General features: G+C 45.9%; 1 protein-coding gene across 2 annotated transcripts in view; it reads right to left on the reverse strand.

Annotated features, from left to right (window-relative positions):
* Window positions 1–19,166, reverse strand: part of mmp24 (matrix metallopeptidase 24) — a 28,964-nt gene that overhangs the window by 4,482 nt on the left and 5,316 nt on the right. The window contains exons 2-8 of one of the 2 annotated variants that reach the window (XM_060836203.1): window positions 18,009–18,125; window positions 14,293–14,597; window positions 9,192–9,353; window positions 7,653–7,867; window positions 6,104–6,242; window positions 2,129–2,279; window positions 1,068–1,183 (exon numbers count right to left, since the gene is read on the reverse strand). In XM_060836203.1, coding sequence (XP_060692186.1) covers window positions 1,068–1,183; window positions 2,129–2,279; window positions 6,104–6,242; window positions 7,653–7,867; window positions 9,192–9,353; window positions 14,293–14,597; window positions 18,009–18,125 — 1,205 coding nt within the window. Of the gene's footprint in view, window positions 1–1,067; window positions 1,184–2,128; window positions 2,280–6,103; window positions 6,243–7,652; window positions 7,868–9,150; window positions 9,354–14,292; window positions 14,598–18,008; window positions 18,126–19,166 lie in introns of both variants that reach the window. The other variant, XM_060836204.1, reaches the window with a different exon arrangement.

Here is a 19,166-nt window from a genome sequence, read left to right on the forward strand (position 1 = left end):
CGGCAGTAAATTGAGGGGTGTGTAGGTTTGGTTGATCTTAGATTAAGATAAATGCTTGGCACAAAATCATGGGCCGAAGGGCCTGGACTGTGCTGTACTGCTCTATGTTCTGTGTACTCAAACTATCACTTCTTTAAAGGCAGTGCATTGATCAGTTATAATTTTATTACTGACCTTTGATTCCATTTCCGAGGAAGTGTCACAGGACCCAAAACATTAACTCTGCTTTCTCTTCACAGATGCTGCCAGACCTGCTGAGATTTTCTAGCAAGATCTGCTTTTGGTTTTGATTTCCAGCATCTGCAGTTCTTTGGGTTTTTTTATTTTAGTTTAGTTGGGTTAGATCCATTCTCACTCCCAATGAAGTTAGCATTCCTCCAATTCATTATTTTTACTGTAGATTGTTCCTTGTCCTTTTCCATAACTAACCCTGAACTTTACGATACAGTCATCAATGGCCTCCATACCCCAGCACTTTGACCCTCCAACCTCCAAACAGACACTGATGCATCCAGAAACATCCACTTTCTGATTGGACTATAAATATTTTGATCTAGTAAATTCTCCTGAACAAACTTCGCAATATTCCTGGACCAGTTCAAGTCCTCATTAACTTCTGTACAGTTTTTGTACCTCTCTGTAATTTCCCTGAAAATTGGTTCCTCTCTGCCTTTCCTGCTGTTTGAACTGTGCAGGATACACTCAGTAGTGAACGGATATCTCTGTTGTTTATTCAACAGCAGAAACCCTAGTGTAACAATTAACGACAGACAGCATCTCTCTGCACATCTCCTTTCTGCAGACTGCCTCAAGGTCTCACTCAGACACGGACAGATGTGACTGAATCAAATCCTGCTCCTTGAGAGGTTGACAGTTGATCCAATGTTGGCCCTCAGTGGCACACCTGCCCTCTGTGTTTTCATTGCATTCTGTTGCTTTTCTCCTTGTGCCAGTTTCCAGAATTCAATATCCTGGTGGAATTAGACCTCTGGATAATTGCCCAACAGATTCCAGTAACCAACTCACCGAATGGTAGAACCACTTCAGTTTCCCATCTATATACTCACTTCCTTCTTTGCTCACAAAGGCACCCTGAGGTGCCTCTGGAATTCCCTTCCAGATGGTGATGGGTTTCGGGTAGCCAGGATCTGATGCTTGCTTCTCCTCGTTATACCTCCAGTATCTATGAAACAAACATCATCATTTCACTATCCCCTCACTGAATTCCCAGCATCCATCATCAGTCTCACACACACACACACACAGCAAACCCCGATGTTGAGAGGTTATGTCTTTTTTTAAAAGTTCACTTACAGGACGAGGGCATCACTAGTTAGGCCCAGGATTTATTGTCTTTAAGTGTTAACCACATTGCTGTAGGTCTGGAGATACATGTAGGCCAGACCCAGGTGAGGGTGGTAAGATTCCTTCCCTAAATAGTTTGGGTGGGATGCTCTTCGGAGGGTCAGTGTAGAATCAATGGGCCAAATGGCCTCTTTCCGCATTGTAGGGTTTCTATGATTATATGAACTAGGGATGGGCAGTGAATGCTGGCCTGGTCTTGATGCCCATGTCCACTGAGACACCTGAAACCCTGTGATCAGCTTCTAATGGGTTAAAGGCAAAGCTGCATTTACATAGCACCTTCACATGAATTTCAGCAGTTTCTCCCAGGAGTAAGCTAACAATAAATGACTGCTCCCTGCTCAGCCACACTGCTTAATAAGACAGCAATGAGATGTGCTCTTGATGGTTTGGATTGGAGGTGGAGGATTGACCTCAATACTCAGGGCACTGTCTGTCCTGCAGTAATGGGACGGGCAGAATTCAGATTTGACATGAGGCCCACAAGCTGTGTGTGAAGGAGTGTGTGCTGCCTGGGAAGGAGTGTCAGTGGAGAGGGGGAGCTCGGATCTCCAGTTAAACCTTCGATTTTAACCTTCTGGTTTAGCCAGGGTTGTGAACAGCTGAGTCCAGCTCAGACCAGAAATGAAACAGACATATGTATAATGCAAGGATTATTCTCCATGAAAATTAAACTCTAACCATTTTTACGTGCTTATCATACTTTGGAACAGTATAGTTACAACATTATTGTTGTTACAGAACACAAACAAAATTAGATTACTTGTTTCCTTTGAAGAAATAGGTTTTTCCCACAGGTTCCCAGCGCAGGGCCATGTCAATTCCTTCTCGAGGGAGGCCTTTTCCTAGTTGCACCAACCCATGAGGATATCCAGGTTCAGCTGTAACCTCCTTGAACACCCAATACTTATCTCCTGCAAACCAGGAACATTGAATATTAATTAGATCATTCGTTTTAATGAAAGCCTAACAGAGCTGTTTCAATAATGATAAACCTCCTTTTTAAAAAAAAATCTAGCAAAGAGGAAAACTGGTGCAATGCCAATGTGATGAAATGCCCTTTCTCTCTGAGCTGGCTCAGGGAGATTCCACAGCTCAGTGAAACGGGAGAGAGGGTCCACGCAGCAGCTCAGCTACTGGACAAGGAACGGCCATGAGGCATGCTGCCTGAAGACACCCTCACAATGGGCTGTTCCTTTGGTGAGTTTCTCCTCTTTTCTTTACACTTTGCACATGTTTTGTCAATGACCCTGGTCAGGTCCAGCCAATCCCATCCTATTCCCAACTGGATTTAGAGAATGGAGACAATTCCATCCCCATTATGGTCATCAATGTAAACTCTCTGCTCAGCTGAAGGACCCCAGATTCACGTGGGAACGGAGGGTCCTCAGCGTCACGGTTCTTCATATTCAAGACTCGAGGGGTTTGGCCCAATGATGGTACATGCACCCATTCCCCCACCCTCCCAAAACACACACACGTGCATACTCACATACACACACAGACATGTACACACGCACTCACAGACACGTGCACGAGAGTCGGAGAGGCTTTAATGGAACTGATCTTGGCAGAGGCGTTAAAAATCAGTGTCTCTATCTGAACTAGGAGATAGTGAGGACCACTGATGCTGGGAGAGTCAGAGTCGACAAAACGTGGAGCTAGAAAAAGCACAGCAGGTCAGGCAACATCAGAAGAGTAGGAGAGCCGACGTTTCGGGCAGGACCCTCGAAGGGTCCACATTTTATTGACTCTCTGAACTACAAACATCTAAATGTCCAGGGAAGATTTGGAACCAAAACAGGATAAAGTGTACAACCAAGTTCAGTGGCACAAAAAGTTAGGGAATAAGTTAAAGGGGAGAAGGACTGAGCAGCGATTATTAAAGTTTCCAGAACAGGTAATAGGACAGAGAGTATGGGAAGCAGCAGGAATCTAACTTTCGGCACAGCAGAAAAGGGGACAACTATGAGAAGGGGTGTGGCAGTGCAGTCAACACAGGACTGAGGGTGTTGTAATTAAATACACACAGTAAACAAAACAAGGTGAATGAGCTTGTAGCACAGATTGAAATTGGCAGGTACGACGTTGTGAGTATCACAGAGACATGGTTGCAAGGGGATCAAAGCTGGGAACAAGGGCACCATGGTGACTCAGTGATTAGTACTGCTGTCTTACAGTGCCAGGGACCCTGGTTCAATTCCAGCCTTGGGCGACTGTCTGTGTGGAGTTTGCACATTCTCCCTGTGTCTGTGTGGGTTTCCTCTGGTGCTCCAGTTTCCTCCAACAGTCAAAAGATGTGCAGGTCAGGTGAAGTGGCCATGTTAAATTGCCCGTAGTGTTAGGTGCATTAGTCAGAGGGAAATGGGTCTGGGTGGGTTAGTCTCTGAAGGGTTGGTGTGGACTTGTTGGGCCGAAGGGCCTGTTTCCACACTGTAGGGAATCTATCCAAAAATACACATCCTGTTGAGAGGACAGGCAGATGTGCAGAGGGTGAGAGATTGCCTGGTTAGTAAGAAATGAAATTAGGTCAACAGGAAATAGTAATTAGAGTCAAGGCATAGAATCGGTGTGGGTAAAGGTAAGGTAACACAAAAGGAAAATATCCTAATGGAAATGATGTACAGGCCTCCTAGCAGTAATCAGGATTTAGGAAGAAATTAAATTAGGAGATAGAAAAGGCATGTAATAAAGGCACGACAGTCTGTTCTGCTATAATGTGCGTTTCTTCAACACAAATTGGCTTTAACTCAGTCGAAGAATTTAGACTATTATTTCTAGAACACGAACTTTCCTTACCTGTATTAGCTATAACGCAATTCTGGCCCCATCAGTTTAAATGGTGTGGCTATTGCGCGATCTTTTTGTAACACAGGATTGTACAAGAACTGAACTATTGTGTTATTTCAGAACCAACTGAAGTACAATAATCATTGGGATTTCAATCTGCAGGTGGACTGGGAAAATCAGGCTGGGTCAGTACGGCTTTGTCAAGAGGAGGTTGTGCCTGACAAATCTATTAGAATTCTTTGAGAGGAGATAGTGAGCAAGTTAGACAAAGGAAAGCCAGAGAATGTCTATTTGGATTTCCAGGTCTTTGTCAATATTCCATACAGAAGGCTGTTAACTAAGGTAAGAGCCCATGGTGTTGGCATGGACAGAGGATTGACTGACTGACTGACAAAAGGCAGGGGGCACGAATAAAGGGGCCTTTTTCAGAATGGCCGCCGGTGTCTAGTGGAATTCTGCAAGCGTCCATGATGGGAACCACAACGATTCACTTTATACATTCACAATCTAGACAAAGGAACTGAGGGCACTGATGCAAGTTTGCAGATGACACAAAGATAGGTGGAGGGACAGGTAGTGTCATGGAAATGGGGAGGTTGCAGAAGAACTTGAACAGGTTAGGAGACTGGGCAACAAACGTCAGCTAGAATACAATGTGGGAAAGTGTGAGGTTATGAAGAATAGAGATGCAGAATTTGTTCTAAATGGGGAGAGGCTTCAGCAATCTGAAACACAAAAGGACTTAGGACTTAGAATTTTCTTCAGGTTAGCATGTAGGTTCAGTTGGTGATTAGGAAGGTAAATGCAATGTTAGCATTCATTTCAAGAGCGTTAGAATACAAGTGCAGGGATGTCCTGCTGAGGCTGTATAAGGCTCAGGAAGAACGTGTTGGTGTTGGAGGGGGTCTCGAGGAGGCTTACAAGAATGATCCTGAGGATGAAAGGCTTGTCATACACGCAGCGATCGAGGACTCTGGGTCTGTATGTAATGAGTTTAGAAGGCTGGGGGGGGAGGGGAGGCGGGATCTGATTGAAACTTACAGAATACGGAGAGGCCTGGATAGTGTGGACACGGAGAAGATGTTGCTGAGTAGGATAGACTAGGACCCGAGAGCACAGCCTCAGAGTGAAGGGATGACCCTTTAGAATTGAGATGAGGAGGAATTTCTTCAGCCAGATGCTGGGGACTGTGTGGGACTCATTGCTTCACAGGGCTGCAGAGACCAACTCACTGAGTGTCTTTAAGACTGAGATGGATAGATTCTTGACTGGTAAACGGATCAAGGAGAGAGCATTAGAATGAGAATAAGTGGCTTAGACTTGAAGGGCCAAATGGCCTAATTTTGCTCCTATCTGTCTGATCTGACTCATTTTTAATTGGGAACACCAGGTTTGGACATCATTTCTCAAGTGAGTGCATAAGTCATTCATTGTCCCACTAGCCCAGGAATTCCTTGATCATTCCCTTTTCTTGAATCAATGGCCAACTCTTCCATCAAAATGCCTGTCCGCAAATATTGGACTTGTTATTTGTCCAGGCCTCATATTGCCTCAGCATCCACCGAGTCCCAGATCACTGAACTCCATTATATTTGAGCTGGTGTCAGTGAAAATAGAATTTGAAGTGTAGTCCCTGGACAGACAAAGGTGACCCAGTCTCCAAGCGGCAAGCCATAACTTGGCAGTGACTCTTACTGGAGTAAACCTCAACCAATCTGTTCTGAGGGATGAATGAGAAAATATGCTGCTCCTTCTCCATGTCCCTCTGCTCCTATTTCATATTAATCATCCTACATTCACATTAATTTTCTTCACTTCTCAGTTAATACTGTAGATCTTCAGGACCGTCACCATTTCTGTTTTCAATTACAATCGCTATGATTGAAGCAGATGAGCTAGTGCAGACCGATGGGTACATTGGGCCAATGTTATCATAAATCAATCTTACCTTTAAAGAAAACAAATTTTCCATCTGATCTTTCATACGCTGCATCGATACGGGTAGGGAGTCCTTTCCAGAATTGCTCGATCTGCATCGGGTAACCCTCCTGTACTCGGTTATTACGAAGGCGCCAGAACCAACGATCCTGTGGAAAGAAAATTACAGTTACAACCCTGTGTTCAGAAAACCCCAAGGAGTTCTTTTCTCAATGACCTTCGTCTTAGTTTGGGGACACTGTCAGATGGTAAGCATAAGCCTAGTCACAAGTCTCCACGCTGGGAACACCTCAGCTCAATCCCATTCCTACCCCAGCAACATCAATAAAGCAATCCCTTTCCAACTCCAGCTCCTGTGCAAGGTCCAACACTTCCATTCTTGCCCACACCAAACTCTTTATCCACACTTCAGCTGTTCAACATTTACTCCTTCACTCAGGAACTGTTCACATTTTCAATTCCATCTGAGATTGCAGCAAACTTGAGGCAGAAGGTGTGGTACTCTTCTTAAGAGGAACAGCCAATGTCTGATGCTTCAGTTTTGCCTCATACATCCTGAATGTCTGCAGTTGATGTTGGGAATACATCTTTAAGGATTATGTGAAAAAAGAGAGAGAGAATTTTTAACTGTTTGGACATGTGTGGGATTGAAATTGGTTTTACCGTATGATTTCTTAGAAATGAAACCATCCTGTGCTTCCTGCTGTTTACTGAAAATCAAGTATCTTTGGAGAAACAGCGAAGCAAAGCTTTCAAGGTGATAAGAGATGGTTTATTGTCTCAATTACTGAAAAACCTCAAGTTGAGGGTCCATATACTAATAGTTGTAAGTAACTCTCTCTGGATTTAAACATTCTGTTCCAGACCAGGGATGGGGGTGTCAGAGTGAGGAGGATCCTCGGAATCTGCCAGACTCTCATGAAATCCTGTTCTCACCTGAAGTTTCAGAGAATCTAATAGAGTTTTCAAATACCGTTATTCTGTCTGCCTGGCAAAACCTGAAAAGTTGGACTGCAACCACATTTTAGAAACTCAAATCCAAGCTGATCAGAATCAGAACTGGGCTTTCATCTCGAGTTGACAGCAATCAGCCTCATCAGCAAGGCGGCAGCGATGTGGGAGGTTGTCACATTTATTTTATCCTTTTGTTTCCGGACCTTTGGCCAAGAGAGCAGTTTGTTCCCTTTCGCCTCTTTTTCTAAAGCAAAACATTGTCTCTGTGGAAACGTGTGTCTTTATGCTGCGAGAGTGTGTCTGTGTGTGACTAATTGATACAGTTTTAATTCCAGGTTTCCAATGTCAACCAGAGTTAGCCACTTGTTTTAAGAATAAAACAAACCGATTATTCTAGGCTCATTAAAACAATTAACCCAAGTTAAAGTCTCTTACCCTGGACTGTGCGACAGAGGACAAACCACTGGCTATTTTGGTGACTGAAGCCTCACTAATGGTGGGGAAATGGGGCTGGATTGGAAGCACATTCCTCCCTCACGGCCCAAACAATCACCTGAACAAAATTCCTACCTTTTTTAAACTCATGACTATTTCAGAGCACTCACCTTGAAGACAAACATTTCCCCTCGGAACAAAGCCACCGTGTTGAAATGTCCGTCGCAGATGTTGGGTTTAGAGCCGGGGTAGGAAGGTCTCTCCCCAGAGGGGGGCCGGGGGGGTCGGGATTGTCGGTCATGCTTCCTTTCAGAGGTGGAGTGGATCCTGCGAGCGGAGATGGTCGGCAAGGGTCTTGTGGGTTCCAGGATCTCAGTTGGGGGACCTGATGATCATGAGATAGAGAATCATTGCTGCAATTAAACTACATTGCTAACTGTCTGTCTGTGTCTGTACAAACTTGGAGTAAAGTCAAGTCTAATTCCTGTAACTTCAGCGCAGCGATGATGAAACTCAACTTCAAAGCGGAGAGTGAAGCTGGAGGAGCTGTTGGGGGGTTTGTGGCTGAAGATGGGGCGCCAAATAGAAATTCAGGAGCAGATGGCACAGATCGTTTTCCGACCCCTCCCTCTTCAGACCCCCCCCCAGCACACACACACACACACACACACACACTTCTCCCCTGCCTGGCCAGCAATGCCCTCCCCCCAGTTATAGATGGTTAGTTCTTCCTTCTTCTCTGATTGTAGCTATTCAGGAAGTTTGACCACAAATTAATCTGATCTCATTAAAATTCAGAACAGGCTTAAGGACTGAATGGCCTCATTATGTTGTGTTTTCTTTGGGAAGTCTGACACACGGTGTCACAGTGAAGGAGGAGATTTAGACAACCGGGCGACAGTGATTTACAAAGGGAAGGTATTCTCAGGTGGAGAGAAATTGTCAGAGCATCAAGTTCAGAAATAGATCGAATCTCTGCAAAAAAAATCCTCACACAACCCAAGCCACAGACTAGATGTGTCAATGCAGGAGGAGAAAGTAAGGACTGCAAATGCTGGAGATCAGAGCTGAAAAATGTGTTGCTGGAAAAGCGCAGCAGGTCAGGCAACATCCAAGGAGCAGGAGAATCGACGTTTCGAGCATAAGCCCTTCTTCAGGCCTCCTCTATCGCCAGACCATGGCAACACTACGCCTGGAGGAAGAGCGCCTCATCTTCCGCCTAGGAACTCTCCAAACACAATGGATGATTGCAGATTTCTCCAGCTTCCTCATTTCCCCTCCCCCCACCTTAACTCCATCCCAACCCTCAGACTCAGCACCGCCTTCTTGACCTGCAATCTTCTTCCTGACCTCTCCGCCCCCACCCCCTCTCCGGCCTATCACCCTCACCTGCTTCCACCTATCGCCCCTCCCAAGTCCCTCCTCCCTAACTTTTATCTTAGCCTGCTTGGCACACCTTCCTCATTCCTGAAGCAGGGCTTATGCCTGAAACATCGAACCTCCTGCTCCTTTGATGCTGCCTAACATGCTGCGCTTTTCCAGCAACACATTTTTCAGTGTCAATGTAGAAACCAGTCACACAGGAGCACAGTGTGATGCCTCCCACAGTCAGCCGGATAGTGCCCTACACAGTTACATGACACTATAGGTAGGTGCTTTAATGCAGACTGATGGAGAGAGATGGAAAGGTGAATGTTTAGAATACAAACCATAAATCTTCTGGATGCCCTGTAAATCATCCTGCGGTAGTTTGAAGTTTTCGGTATCCATGTACTGATAAAAAGGAGCCATGATAGCACTGGGATCATTGGAATGTTCTAGGCCTAGGGCATGGCCTAATTCGTGCACAGCCACCAGGAACAGGTCATTTCCTGTCAAGAAAAGACAATCAGAATTGTTTGAGAATCAATCGGTTTCTAAAAGTCTCCAGCCCTTCAGAAGAATGGGCTCTGACAAATCTCCTGACTGACTGAGACCACAAACTCTCCTTCTGGGCTGAAAAATGATTTACAGCTACTTTCATTTGATTGGCTGCTCACTATCTGGTCTCCTCCATGTCATGGTGTTCCTCAAATGCAGACTGTCCTGGGGAACACTCCTACCCAGTCTCTAAAGATGACCATGGTCTTCTGGTGGTACCCCAGTTTAATTGACCTCACTCACACAGTGTCCTCGACCACCTTTTCACTGCAGGATCTGTCAGACAGGTTCCCAGTCTGACTCCTCATATCACAGCCCTCTGCACCAACACCAATTTCAGGCCTTAAACTCGGACTCCTTCATTTTTAGGACCGCTGCTTTAGTTAATGATTCACCTTCTTTTTGGTTTTGACCAGTCCCCTCACCCGCTTCTTTTCCTATGCACCAACCACCCCTTTTCAGTAAGTTAATTTTCCTGGCATCCAGCCTATTACAGAACTTCCATCTCCATCTTCCACGTTCCCAGTTCTAGGCTTCTGAAAGTCTGTTTCATCTCTTTAACTTCCCCAATTTTGTTGAAACCTGAAGCTCTCTCCATTGAGAAAGAGCAGTTGGAGTTAGAGAGGAACAAGATTAAATGATCAGTAGAAAATGAGCAGAGGATGTGAAGAATATTACATACATTTGCCAGGATTGGTTCAGGAAGAAATAGTTAAAACTAAAAGCTCCTTGTGGTAATGGGTGGATTTGGCCAATGAGGGGTTTGCTGAGAGTGTCAGGAGGATTGGGGGAAATGGATTTAGCTCCAGCCTGTGTTCTGCTGTTTTTCAGACAAGGAGGTGGAGGTAAACAAACATCACAACAGAAATAAACCCTGACCTCACCTCCTTCCAACGAGGTGGCAGCATGCCAAGTCCCCAGGTATCTCCCAGTCAGAGACACACACCTGAGACTGTGTGTGACTCACTCTGCCTGGCAACATCACACAAACAAGACAGCAGCTCACTATCTCAGCCAGCACAGCTCCAACTCAGCCAGGCACAATGTGTGCAAATGAGGCACAACCTACCACTTAGTTAGAGAGAGGAGATGGGGCTCAGGCAGACAGATGGACTCAGATCAAGAACAAGGACCTTTCCAGAAGCAGCTTCTCTCCAGCCCGTGTTCCTCAAGCCCAAACTCAATAGGGAATGACCACAGCCCCATGTACACTAAGCCCCCACCATCCCACACACACAGTGTACACCCTCCCCTTCAGGCCTATTGAATACACTGATTTACTGGATCCAGTGCCAGCCTTGATCCTGATGGAACCCACTGGTTGCAGTGACCAACCTGAGAAAGAGCCCCTTCTCCCCACTCGCCGTTCACTCCCAGAGGAGGCGTCTTGATCGGGAGGCAGTCTCACGTTTCGGGGGGTTTTGCTCGTGATCAGAATTTTGCTGATTATCCATAAATCGAATGTGTTTCACTGATGTGGAGTTTGAAGATTTGTTTGGCCGTGGTTAGTGCAGGTGCCCACTCAGCTGATCTGATTATATTAGATTCCCTACAATGTGGAAACAGGCCATTTACTCCAACATGTCCACACTGACCCTCCAAAGTATAACCCACCCAGACCCATTCCCCGGCCCACATTTACCCCTGACTAATGCAACCAACACTCTGGCCTATTCACCTAACCTGCACATCTTTGGATTGAGAGGGGAAATCAGATCACCCGGAGGAAACCCACACAGACATGGGGAGAATGTGCAAACTCCACACAGACAGTCGCCCAATGCTGGAATTGAACCCAGGTCCCAGGCGCTGTGAGGCAGCAGTGCTAACCACTGTGCCACCGTGCCATCCATTTTGCTAAGCTCAGTGGCTAAAGCTCAGACACACCATGCCTGAAAAGTCAGTATTTGTTTCACTGTGATTGGAGAAGCAGTGTAGGGTGGGAGCTTTGTTTGGTGTGTGTATTCCATGTATTGTTGTTGGTATTGAGCTGCTGTCCGGTCCCAGAGAGTACCCAGCGCCCAGTGCAGACCCTCGATAGGGGGCTGTCTGTCCCAGAGTTACCCAGGGCCCTGTGCAGTCTCTCGATAGGGAGCTGTCTGTCCCAGAGATACCCAGAGCCCAGTGCAGACCCTCGATAGGGAGTTACCCAGCGCCCAGTGCAGCCCCTCGATAGGGAGTTACCCAGGGCGCAGTGCAGCCCCTCGATAGGGAGTTACCCAGGACCCAGTGCAGCCCCTCGATAGGGAGCTGTCCTGTCCCAGAGTTACCCAGCGCCCAGTGCAGCCCCTCGATAGGGAGTTACCCAGGGCCCAGTGCAACCCCTCGATAGGGAGCGGTGTGTTTTTGCAGATTCCCAGCTGGTGCCCAGGCCACAGCTTTATTTTTAATGATGATGTCACTCAGCATTATTCCTCTCTGTCTCTCTAAAAACAACACTGAATTACTGCTCTGATTTCTGGTCAAATTTCAGTCCCTATTTCTCTCTGTTGTTCCGTTAATGTGTTTATGGAATATTTTTTATTTAAGCTATTAGCAGCAATGACATCATCGGTGGAGCAGCCGAAGTCAACAATTAAAGCAGCAAGATAGGAGAAACCTCACCCCCCCCCACCCACACAGGCAGCCCCACCCCACACATACACACGTGGACCCACCCACACCTTGCCCCCACCCCACCCACCCACACAGACAGCCCCACCCCACACATACACGGCCCGACCCACACCTTGTCCCCCCCACACCCAGGCGGCCCCACCCCACACATGCACACGCGGCCCCACCCCCCCCACACACAGGTAGCCCCACCCCCCCCACACACACGCAGCCCCACACACACCTTACCCCCACCCCCCCACACACACAGAGCCAATGCAGCTCCCAGGTCCATCCCCCGACCTGCACTAACCACGGCCAAACAAATCTTCATCTCCACAAACTCCCCTCAATGAAACGGATTAGATTTGGAGTTTGTTAATAACCGGCAAAATCCTGATCATGACCAAAACCCCCACAATGTGAGACTGTCTCCCGATCCTAACGAGCGGCGAGTGGGGAGAAGGGGCTTTTTCTCCGGTTGGTCACTGTAACCAGTGGGTTCTATCAGGATCAAGGCTGGCAATGTGTACATATTAATGACTTAGAGGAAGGAAGTGAATGTACTGTCGCCAAATTTACAGATGTCATGAAAACACAGGTTGTGAGAGAGATACTAGCAGTTTACAAAGAAATTAATAGTTTGAGAAAGTGGACAAAAGTTAGCAAATAGAATATAATTTGGGAAAATATGAAGTTGTTCATTTTGGAAAGGAAACAAACAAAGCTGCAACACAAAGGGACTTCAGGGGACTTGTACATGACAAAGGGAAAGCCACAGGGTGCCGCAAGTAGTCAGGAAAGCTCATGGAATGTTGGTCTTTATTTGAAGGTCAGGGTGGAGTATAAGAGTAGGAAAGCGGCTGAAAATGTGTTGCTGGAAAAGCACAGCAGGTCAGGCAGCATCCAAGGAACAGGAAATTCGATGTTTCGGGCATAAGCCCTTCATCAGGAATGCATTCCTGAAGAAGGGCTTATGCCCGAAACATCGAATCTCCTGCTCCTTGGATGCTGCCTGACCTGCTGCGCTTTTCCAGCAACACATTTTCAGCTCTGATCTCCAGCATCTGCAGACCTCACTTTCTCCCTTAAGGGTTTGACAGGGTCAATGCTGCGAGGGTGTTTCCCCTCATGACAGAGTCTAGGGCCAGAGGGCACAGTCTCAGATTAAAGGGGCATCAAATCAAGACTGAGATGAAGGGGAATTTCTTCCCTCAGAGTGTTGGGAGACTTTGGAACTCCTTATCAAAGACAGCTGTGGGGGCAGAGACTTTGTGTACATTTAAGGCTGAGAGAGAAAGATTGTTGATCAGTCGGGGAATCAAGGGTTATGGGAAAAGGGCAGGAAAGTAGATGTGAGGAGTGTTGGATCAGCCAATGATCCTATTGAATGTCAAAGCTGGCACGAGGGGCTGAAAGGCCTCCTCCTATTCCTTATGGTATCATGGTACTTAAAATTACAGAGGAGTTAGATATGGAAGATGGAGAGAAAATGTTACTATCTGGGAGTATTAAACTAGAACACATCACTACAAGGTGGTGATATATAAACTCAATCAGGATTGTCTTTATCCAGAGAGTGGACAGAATTGGAACTGGGTCCCACAGGAAATCGTTAAGGAGAATCAAATTGGCATACTTCAGGAGAAGCTGGAGATACAGGCGGGGAAGAGGGGAGGAACAGAAGGGGTTAGGCTGACAGAGGAAGAGGAGGCTGAAAGGGGCTGCTGCACAGCAGGAACTCAGTTCAACCAACTGGTTCATTTGCTGCTGTCAACTTGTTGTAACTCAATCACACGCTGTCTCTGAATCTGTGTTGACATTTTTAGAATCGAAATTTGAAATAAAGATTAAAACTATTGAGTTTGCAAGCGATGAGAGGCGGGAACATTTTCCCAAGTCTCTGAGACCTGTCATTCCTTTACTCCAGCCGCCAACAACATGCTGCTGGCTGGAATTAAAAGGAAGTTTGCATTTTTAATGAATGAAGCACATCTCATTGTTCTCTCCCTACTCTGAAACATAGCATCAAGTTTGAGCTTTGGCTAATGTTGGACCAGCTCTCCGGTACATAATGGATCTGAGGATTTTCCTCAATCCCTTTTCTTATACTTGACTCAAACAGCGGTTCCTGTGTTTCCTATGAATGAAGACAAAGCCCAATGAATGTTGACATGACATACAATGGGTTTATGTGTACAGCCTTTTGCATCGTTTGGTGCACATCTTGTGATTTGTTCATTATTTGAATATAATCGCTCAGTGTAACGAGGAGTTAAATGAACGAGTACTCACCATCGTGATTGGAATTGCCCAATGTCCAGGGTTCGTCTGAGTCAAAATGAGTATCACCTCCAATTCCTGGCCCTGGGAAGTAAGCATGTGCCAAGAATCCACCTTCTCCATCAAACGGGGAGCTGTCGCCATGGAAACCAGAGGCAAAGAAAATCATAATGTCCGCTTCCTTTCTGTTACTCTTAATCTCATGATAAGGAATTTCCTCAAAAGTCAATGGGGTGACCTTCTGCCAGACATCAAATGCTCGGCGAATAGCTCTCCGAGTTTCGTACTCTCCCACCTTTGGGGTGTAGTTGTGAATGCTGTTCGAGAAAGGAACAAATGATTCATTGGAAGCAGATTTTTAAAAAAATTAACCCTTCACGAAATTGATTCCAGCATCGTTAACGCAGTCCAGCAACTATCACCTGACCATCCCAGCCCACTCCACTGACAGGGACACAAAAGATTCAGCTGAGAAATTACAACCCTGCTGACACTTACGAGTATTTTTGTAATACCCAACCAATTATTGGCTGTGACCAAGATTAAGTTAATCCGCTGTACAAACAGCTGACTCAGCAAAAGCTATCATTGACCAATTGGCAGAGGGAGTTCAGGCCCTTACAGACTAAGGTTTCAGAGAGTTTGTCACAAACTGGGCACTGTATTAATTATAATATTTAATAACAAATGATAGGAACCAATTTCTTAGTCAACAGTTTCTACAAACACCATTAAAGAATAACTGACATAACATCAGATGACCTGACCTAAATCAACACTTGATTTAAGAACACACCAAGCCCCAGTGAACACTGACCTAACTGGAGACAGAGGGAAACGAACCTTCCAGTTCAGCAAACAAACCTACATCCAGAACCTCAACCTGAGCTACAAATCTTCTCAAAACTCACTGACAGACAAAGCTCATTCAAACCCACTGTTGTTACTCGTTTGATAAGGACAGAGGGTGGGAGACCTCAGGGTGGGGGGAGTGAAAAGGACACACTGCAGTTTATGAGGGGCTATCAGCTGTACCCTGTTGGAATGGTCACCGTTATGGTGTGGGTCGTGGTGAGACACAGGATACAAAGGGAACTTTGACAAAATGGTGAAGATTCTGCTCAGGTTTTTCCTCAGTAGCAGGGGAAGTCGTTACCTGAGATATGTCAATGGGTTCCAATGAAAAGTCTCTGAAAATCACTGCCAACTTTCTTTCTGTCAGTTTGTGACTGCAGCCAGAGGAATTTTTCTTCAGCTTCTCTGACCTCAACCTCCCTGGGCTTCAGCCTTTGCCACAAACTCCATTCCCTTACTTGTGACTCCCTCCCTATCCCTAATGACTACACCTGGACCAGACTATTCCCAACCAGGTCAATGTAAAAACAACAATCTCTCCCTCAATGTCAGCAAAACCAAGGAGCTGGTCATCGACTTCAGGAAGTGCAGTGGACACGCCCCTGTCTGGATCAACGTTGCTGAGGTGGAGGTGATTGAGAGCTCCTAGGACTAAATATCCCCAACAATCTGTCCTGGTCCACATCGATGCTATGGTCAGGAAAACACACTAACACCTCTACCTCTTCAGAAGGCTAAAGAAATGCAGAATGTCCACAAATACTCTTCCCAATTTTTATAGATACACCATAGAAAGCATCCTATCCAAGTGCATCACAGCTTGGTTCGGCAACTGTTCAGCCCAAGAGTCTAGACATTACACAGCCCAGTCCTTCAAACAAACCACCCTTCCATCCACTGACTCGGTTTACACTTCCCGCTGATCATATTGGCTGCCTTCCAGAGGCAAAGACATCTCCCTTCCCAGTTATATTCCCTTCCACCCTCTTCCATCGGGCAGAAGATACAAAAGTTTGAAAACACGTACCAATATATTTAAGAATAGTTTGTTCCCTGCTGTTACCAGATTTATGAACGGACCTCTTGTATATTAGAGTTGATCTTTCTCTGCACCTTCTCTATAGCTGTAACACTATTTTCTGCATTCTGTTCTATTACCCGGAGGTATATAAGGTATGGCTTGTCTGGTACACGCAAAACAATACTTTTCACTGTATCTCTGTACATGTGACAATAATAAATCAAATCATATCAAATGCTGTTTGATTTGGAGATGAGAGCTACACTCTGCCACTAAGATCACTTTCTGGACCATTCAGCCTCTCGAATCTGCTCCAGCAGTCAGTAAATTCTTAACCAATCTGATTATGGCCTCAACTCCTCTCCTGTCAGCCCCCACACGCCATGACTCCCCTCGATATATTTTGAATATATTCAAGGTTGGGGTAGACAAAGACCCATTCTCTGTTGCTCTCTTAAATAAAATGAATTCCACACGGCAATAGCTCCCAGAGGAGAATTTCTCCTTATTTCTGTCACATCTGGGAGACCATTATTTTTAATTTGTACCTCCTGGATCCGGATTCTCTGAAAAGGGAAATGTCCCTCTCCGTAATCACCGAACCAAGCCCTAAACTTCTCCATCATTGCTCAAGTGTGCTCCTCTCTCAGCCAATCTGCTCATCGCTAATCTCTCGAACCTCATTATTTCACACACTTCCATGTTCTACTAACATAAACCTGGGCCATTGCCCCCAGGTCCGACCTCACGTCCATCATTCCAGCACCCACCGACCTGAGCTTTCTGTTGCACAATGCCACAAATTTTATCTTTGTTTTAAAAGCCTTCATCACCTCATTGTTCCCTCTCTCTGTAATCTCCCACAGCCCTTTAAACCTCTGAGGTCTCAGCACTCATCTCATCTGGGCTATTGAGGCCCCATTGAACTGCTGGACCAGGTGGAGGCTGAGCCTGAGGCCTTGGAAGCTTCTTCCTAAATCTCTCAACTTCACTCCCTCCTTCAGGATGCTCCTGCAAATCGCTTTGTTCAAGCATTTGGACCTCTGTCCTAATGTCTCCTCAGCAGATGTGTTATTATGGTGGTGATGGGTCCTCATGTTACTAGAGCTGTTATTCCCATACTGTAGCCCTATTGGAACACCGTGTTGAAATGCTCTATCACTGACACTCAGTATCAACAAGATGCACTGCAGAAATTCACCAATGATCCTCAGTCAGCACCTTCCAAACCCACGACCACTTCCATCTAGAAGGACAAGGGCAGCAGGTACATGGGAACACCACCCCTGAAAGTTCCCCTCCAAGCCACTCACTATACCCGACTTGGAAATATATCGCTGTCCTTTCACTGTCACTGGGTCAAAATCCTGAATTCGCTCCCTAAGGGCATTGTGGGTCTACCTACAGCACATGGGCTACAGTGGTTCAAGAAGGCAGTTCACCCCCACCTTCTCAAGGGGGTCAACTAGGGATGGGCAATAAATCCTAGGCCCAGCCAGCGACACCCAAATCCCATAAATTAATTCAAGAAAAAGGATGTAACATTACAACTAAAGGGTGTTATAATTACAAATGATTGACCAGATTTACCAACTTCCTCACAGTTAAAATTCCATAATGGCCAATGAAAATTATTGCTTAAGTTAAACTTGATTTTCCTTTAATGGTTGACTTTTCCCAGAGGCTGGGTGACTCTGTAGACTGGCTCATGTTTAATGTCTCATTTTGAAACACTTGTTCTGTGTCACAGGAAACAATTGCCTTTTGGAAATCACTGTAAGGTGGAGCTAGGCCTGTGACCCAGAGGAGGAGCAGCAAACCTCAGATTGGCAGTGGGTGGAGGGGCCGGTACCTGTAGGTGATGTGCTTCTGCCTCCATTTCTGGCCAGTGAGTGCATAGCGTTTACTCCTCTGTCTGCGAGTGACCCGAGGCTGATCAGGGACACCACACCGAGGTTTCTTCATCCACCTAACAGTGAGAAAAGGAAGTTAGTACAGGAATACTCCCCTTCCAACCAGGATCAACTCACTCACTGCTTTCCAAAGCACCACCTCAAACAAATTCCTCTCTCAATTTTCCCGTGCATCTGGCATTGACAGAGGGACTATCTGTAACGTGTACCCCACTTGGTCAGCCCCTGGTGGGGCAGCACCATACTCACAGTGACCCCCCACACCCCACCTCACCCTAAGGGGTACAGGACCCCATCCCCCCACTCACTAATTGTTGAATGTGTGCGTCTCTGGTTTAAGGGATGAAACTGGGGTTTTAATCCAATGTCAATGTGGGGAGACAACAATGTTTGAGAAATCTCCTGTAATTTAATATCAGACAAGTGCAATTTCTCATTTGCTGCTCAGGAGGCCATTCGGTCCACTGTGTGTGTCAGCGCTCCTATTCCAGTCATCATTCTGTATCTGCTTCCACTACAAGTATTTATTTAACTTTCCCTCAAACAATGCAATTGTCTTTCCCTTGGGGGAGGCAATACTTGGTGATAATGTCACTGTTCCCAGTAATCCAGAATCCCAGGCCAATGAAGGTGGGCATCAAAACCCACCAAGAAAGATGACATTATTTAAATTTAACAAAAATCAGGAATTAAAGCCTTTGTTCATATAATCATTAAAATAAACACTCTGATCTAGGCCACAAATGTTCTTTAGGGAAGGACATCCTCTGCCTTTATCTACCCACATTGATAAGATCCCAGGTAGGAGATCAGTGAGCAAAATTAGGGCACATGGTATTGGGGCAAAATATTGACTTGGATTCAAAATTGGCTGGCTGACAGGAAGCAGAGAATAGTGATAAACGGGTCCCTTTCGGAATGGCAGGTGGTGACCAGTGGGGTACCACAAGGTTCGGTGCTGGGACCGCAGTGTTTACAATATACATTAATGATATAGATGAAGGTGTTAAAAGTAATAACAGCAAATTTACTGATGACACAAAGCTGGGTGGCAGGGTGAAATGTGAGGAAGATGTTATGAGAATACAGGGTGACTT

Source organism: Hemiscyllium ocellatum, chromosome 15, assembly GCF_020745735.1.
Source record: "Hemiscyllium ocellatum isolate sHemOce1 chromosome 15, sHemOce1.pat.X.cur, whole genome shotgun sequence".
In the NCBI taxonomy this organism is placed as follows: Eukaryota; Metazoa; Chordata; class Chondrichthyes; order Orectolobiformes; family Hemiscylliidae; genus Hemiscyllium; species Hemiscyllium ocellatum.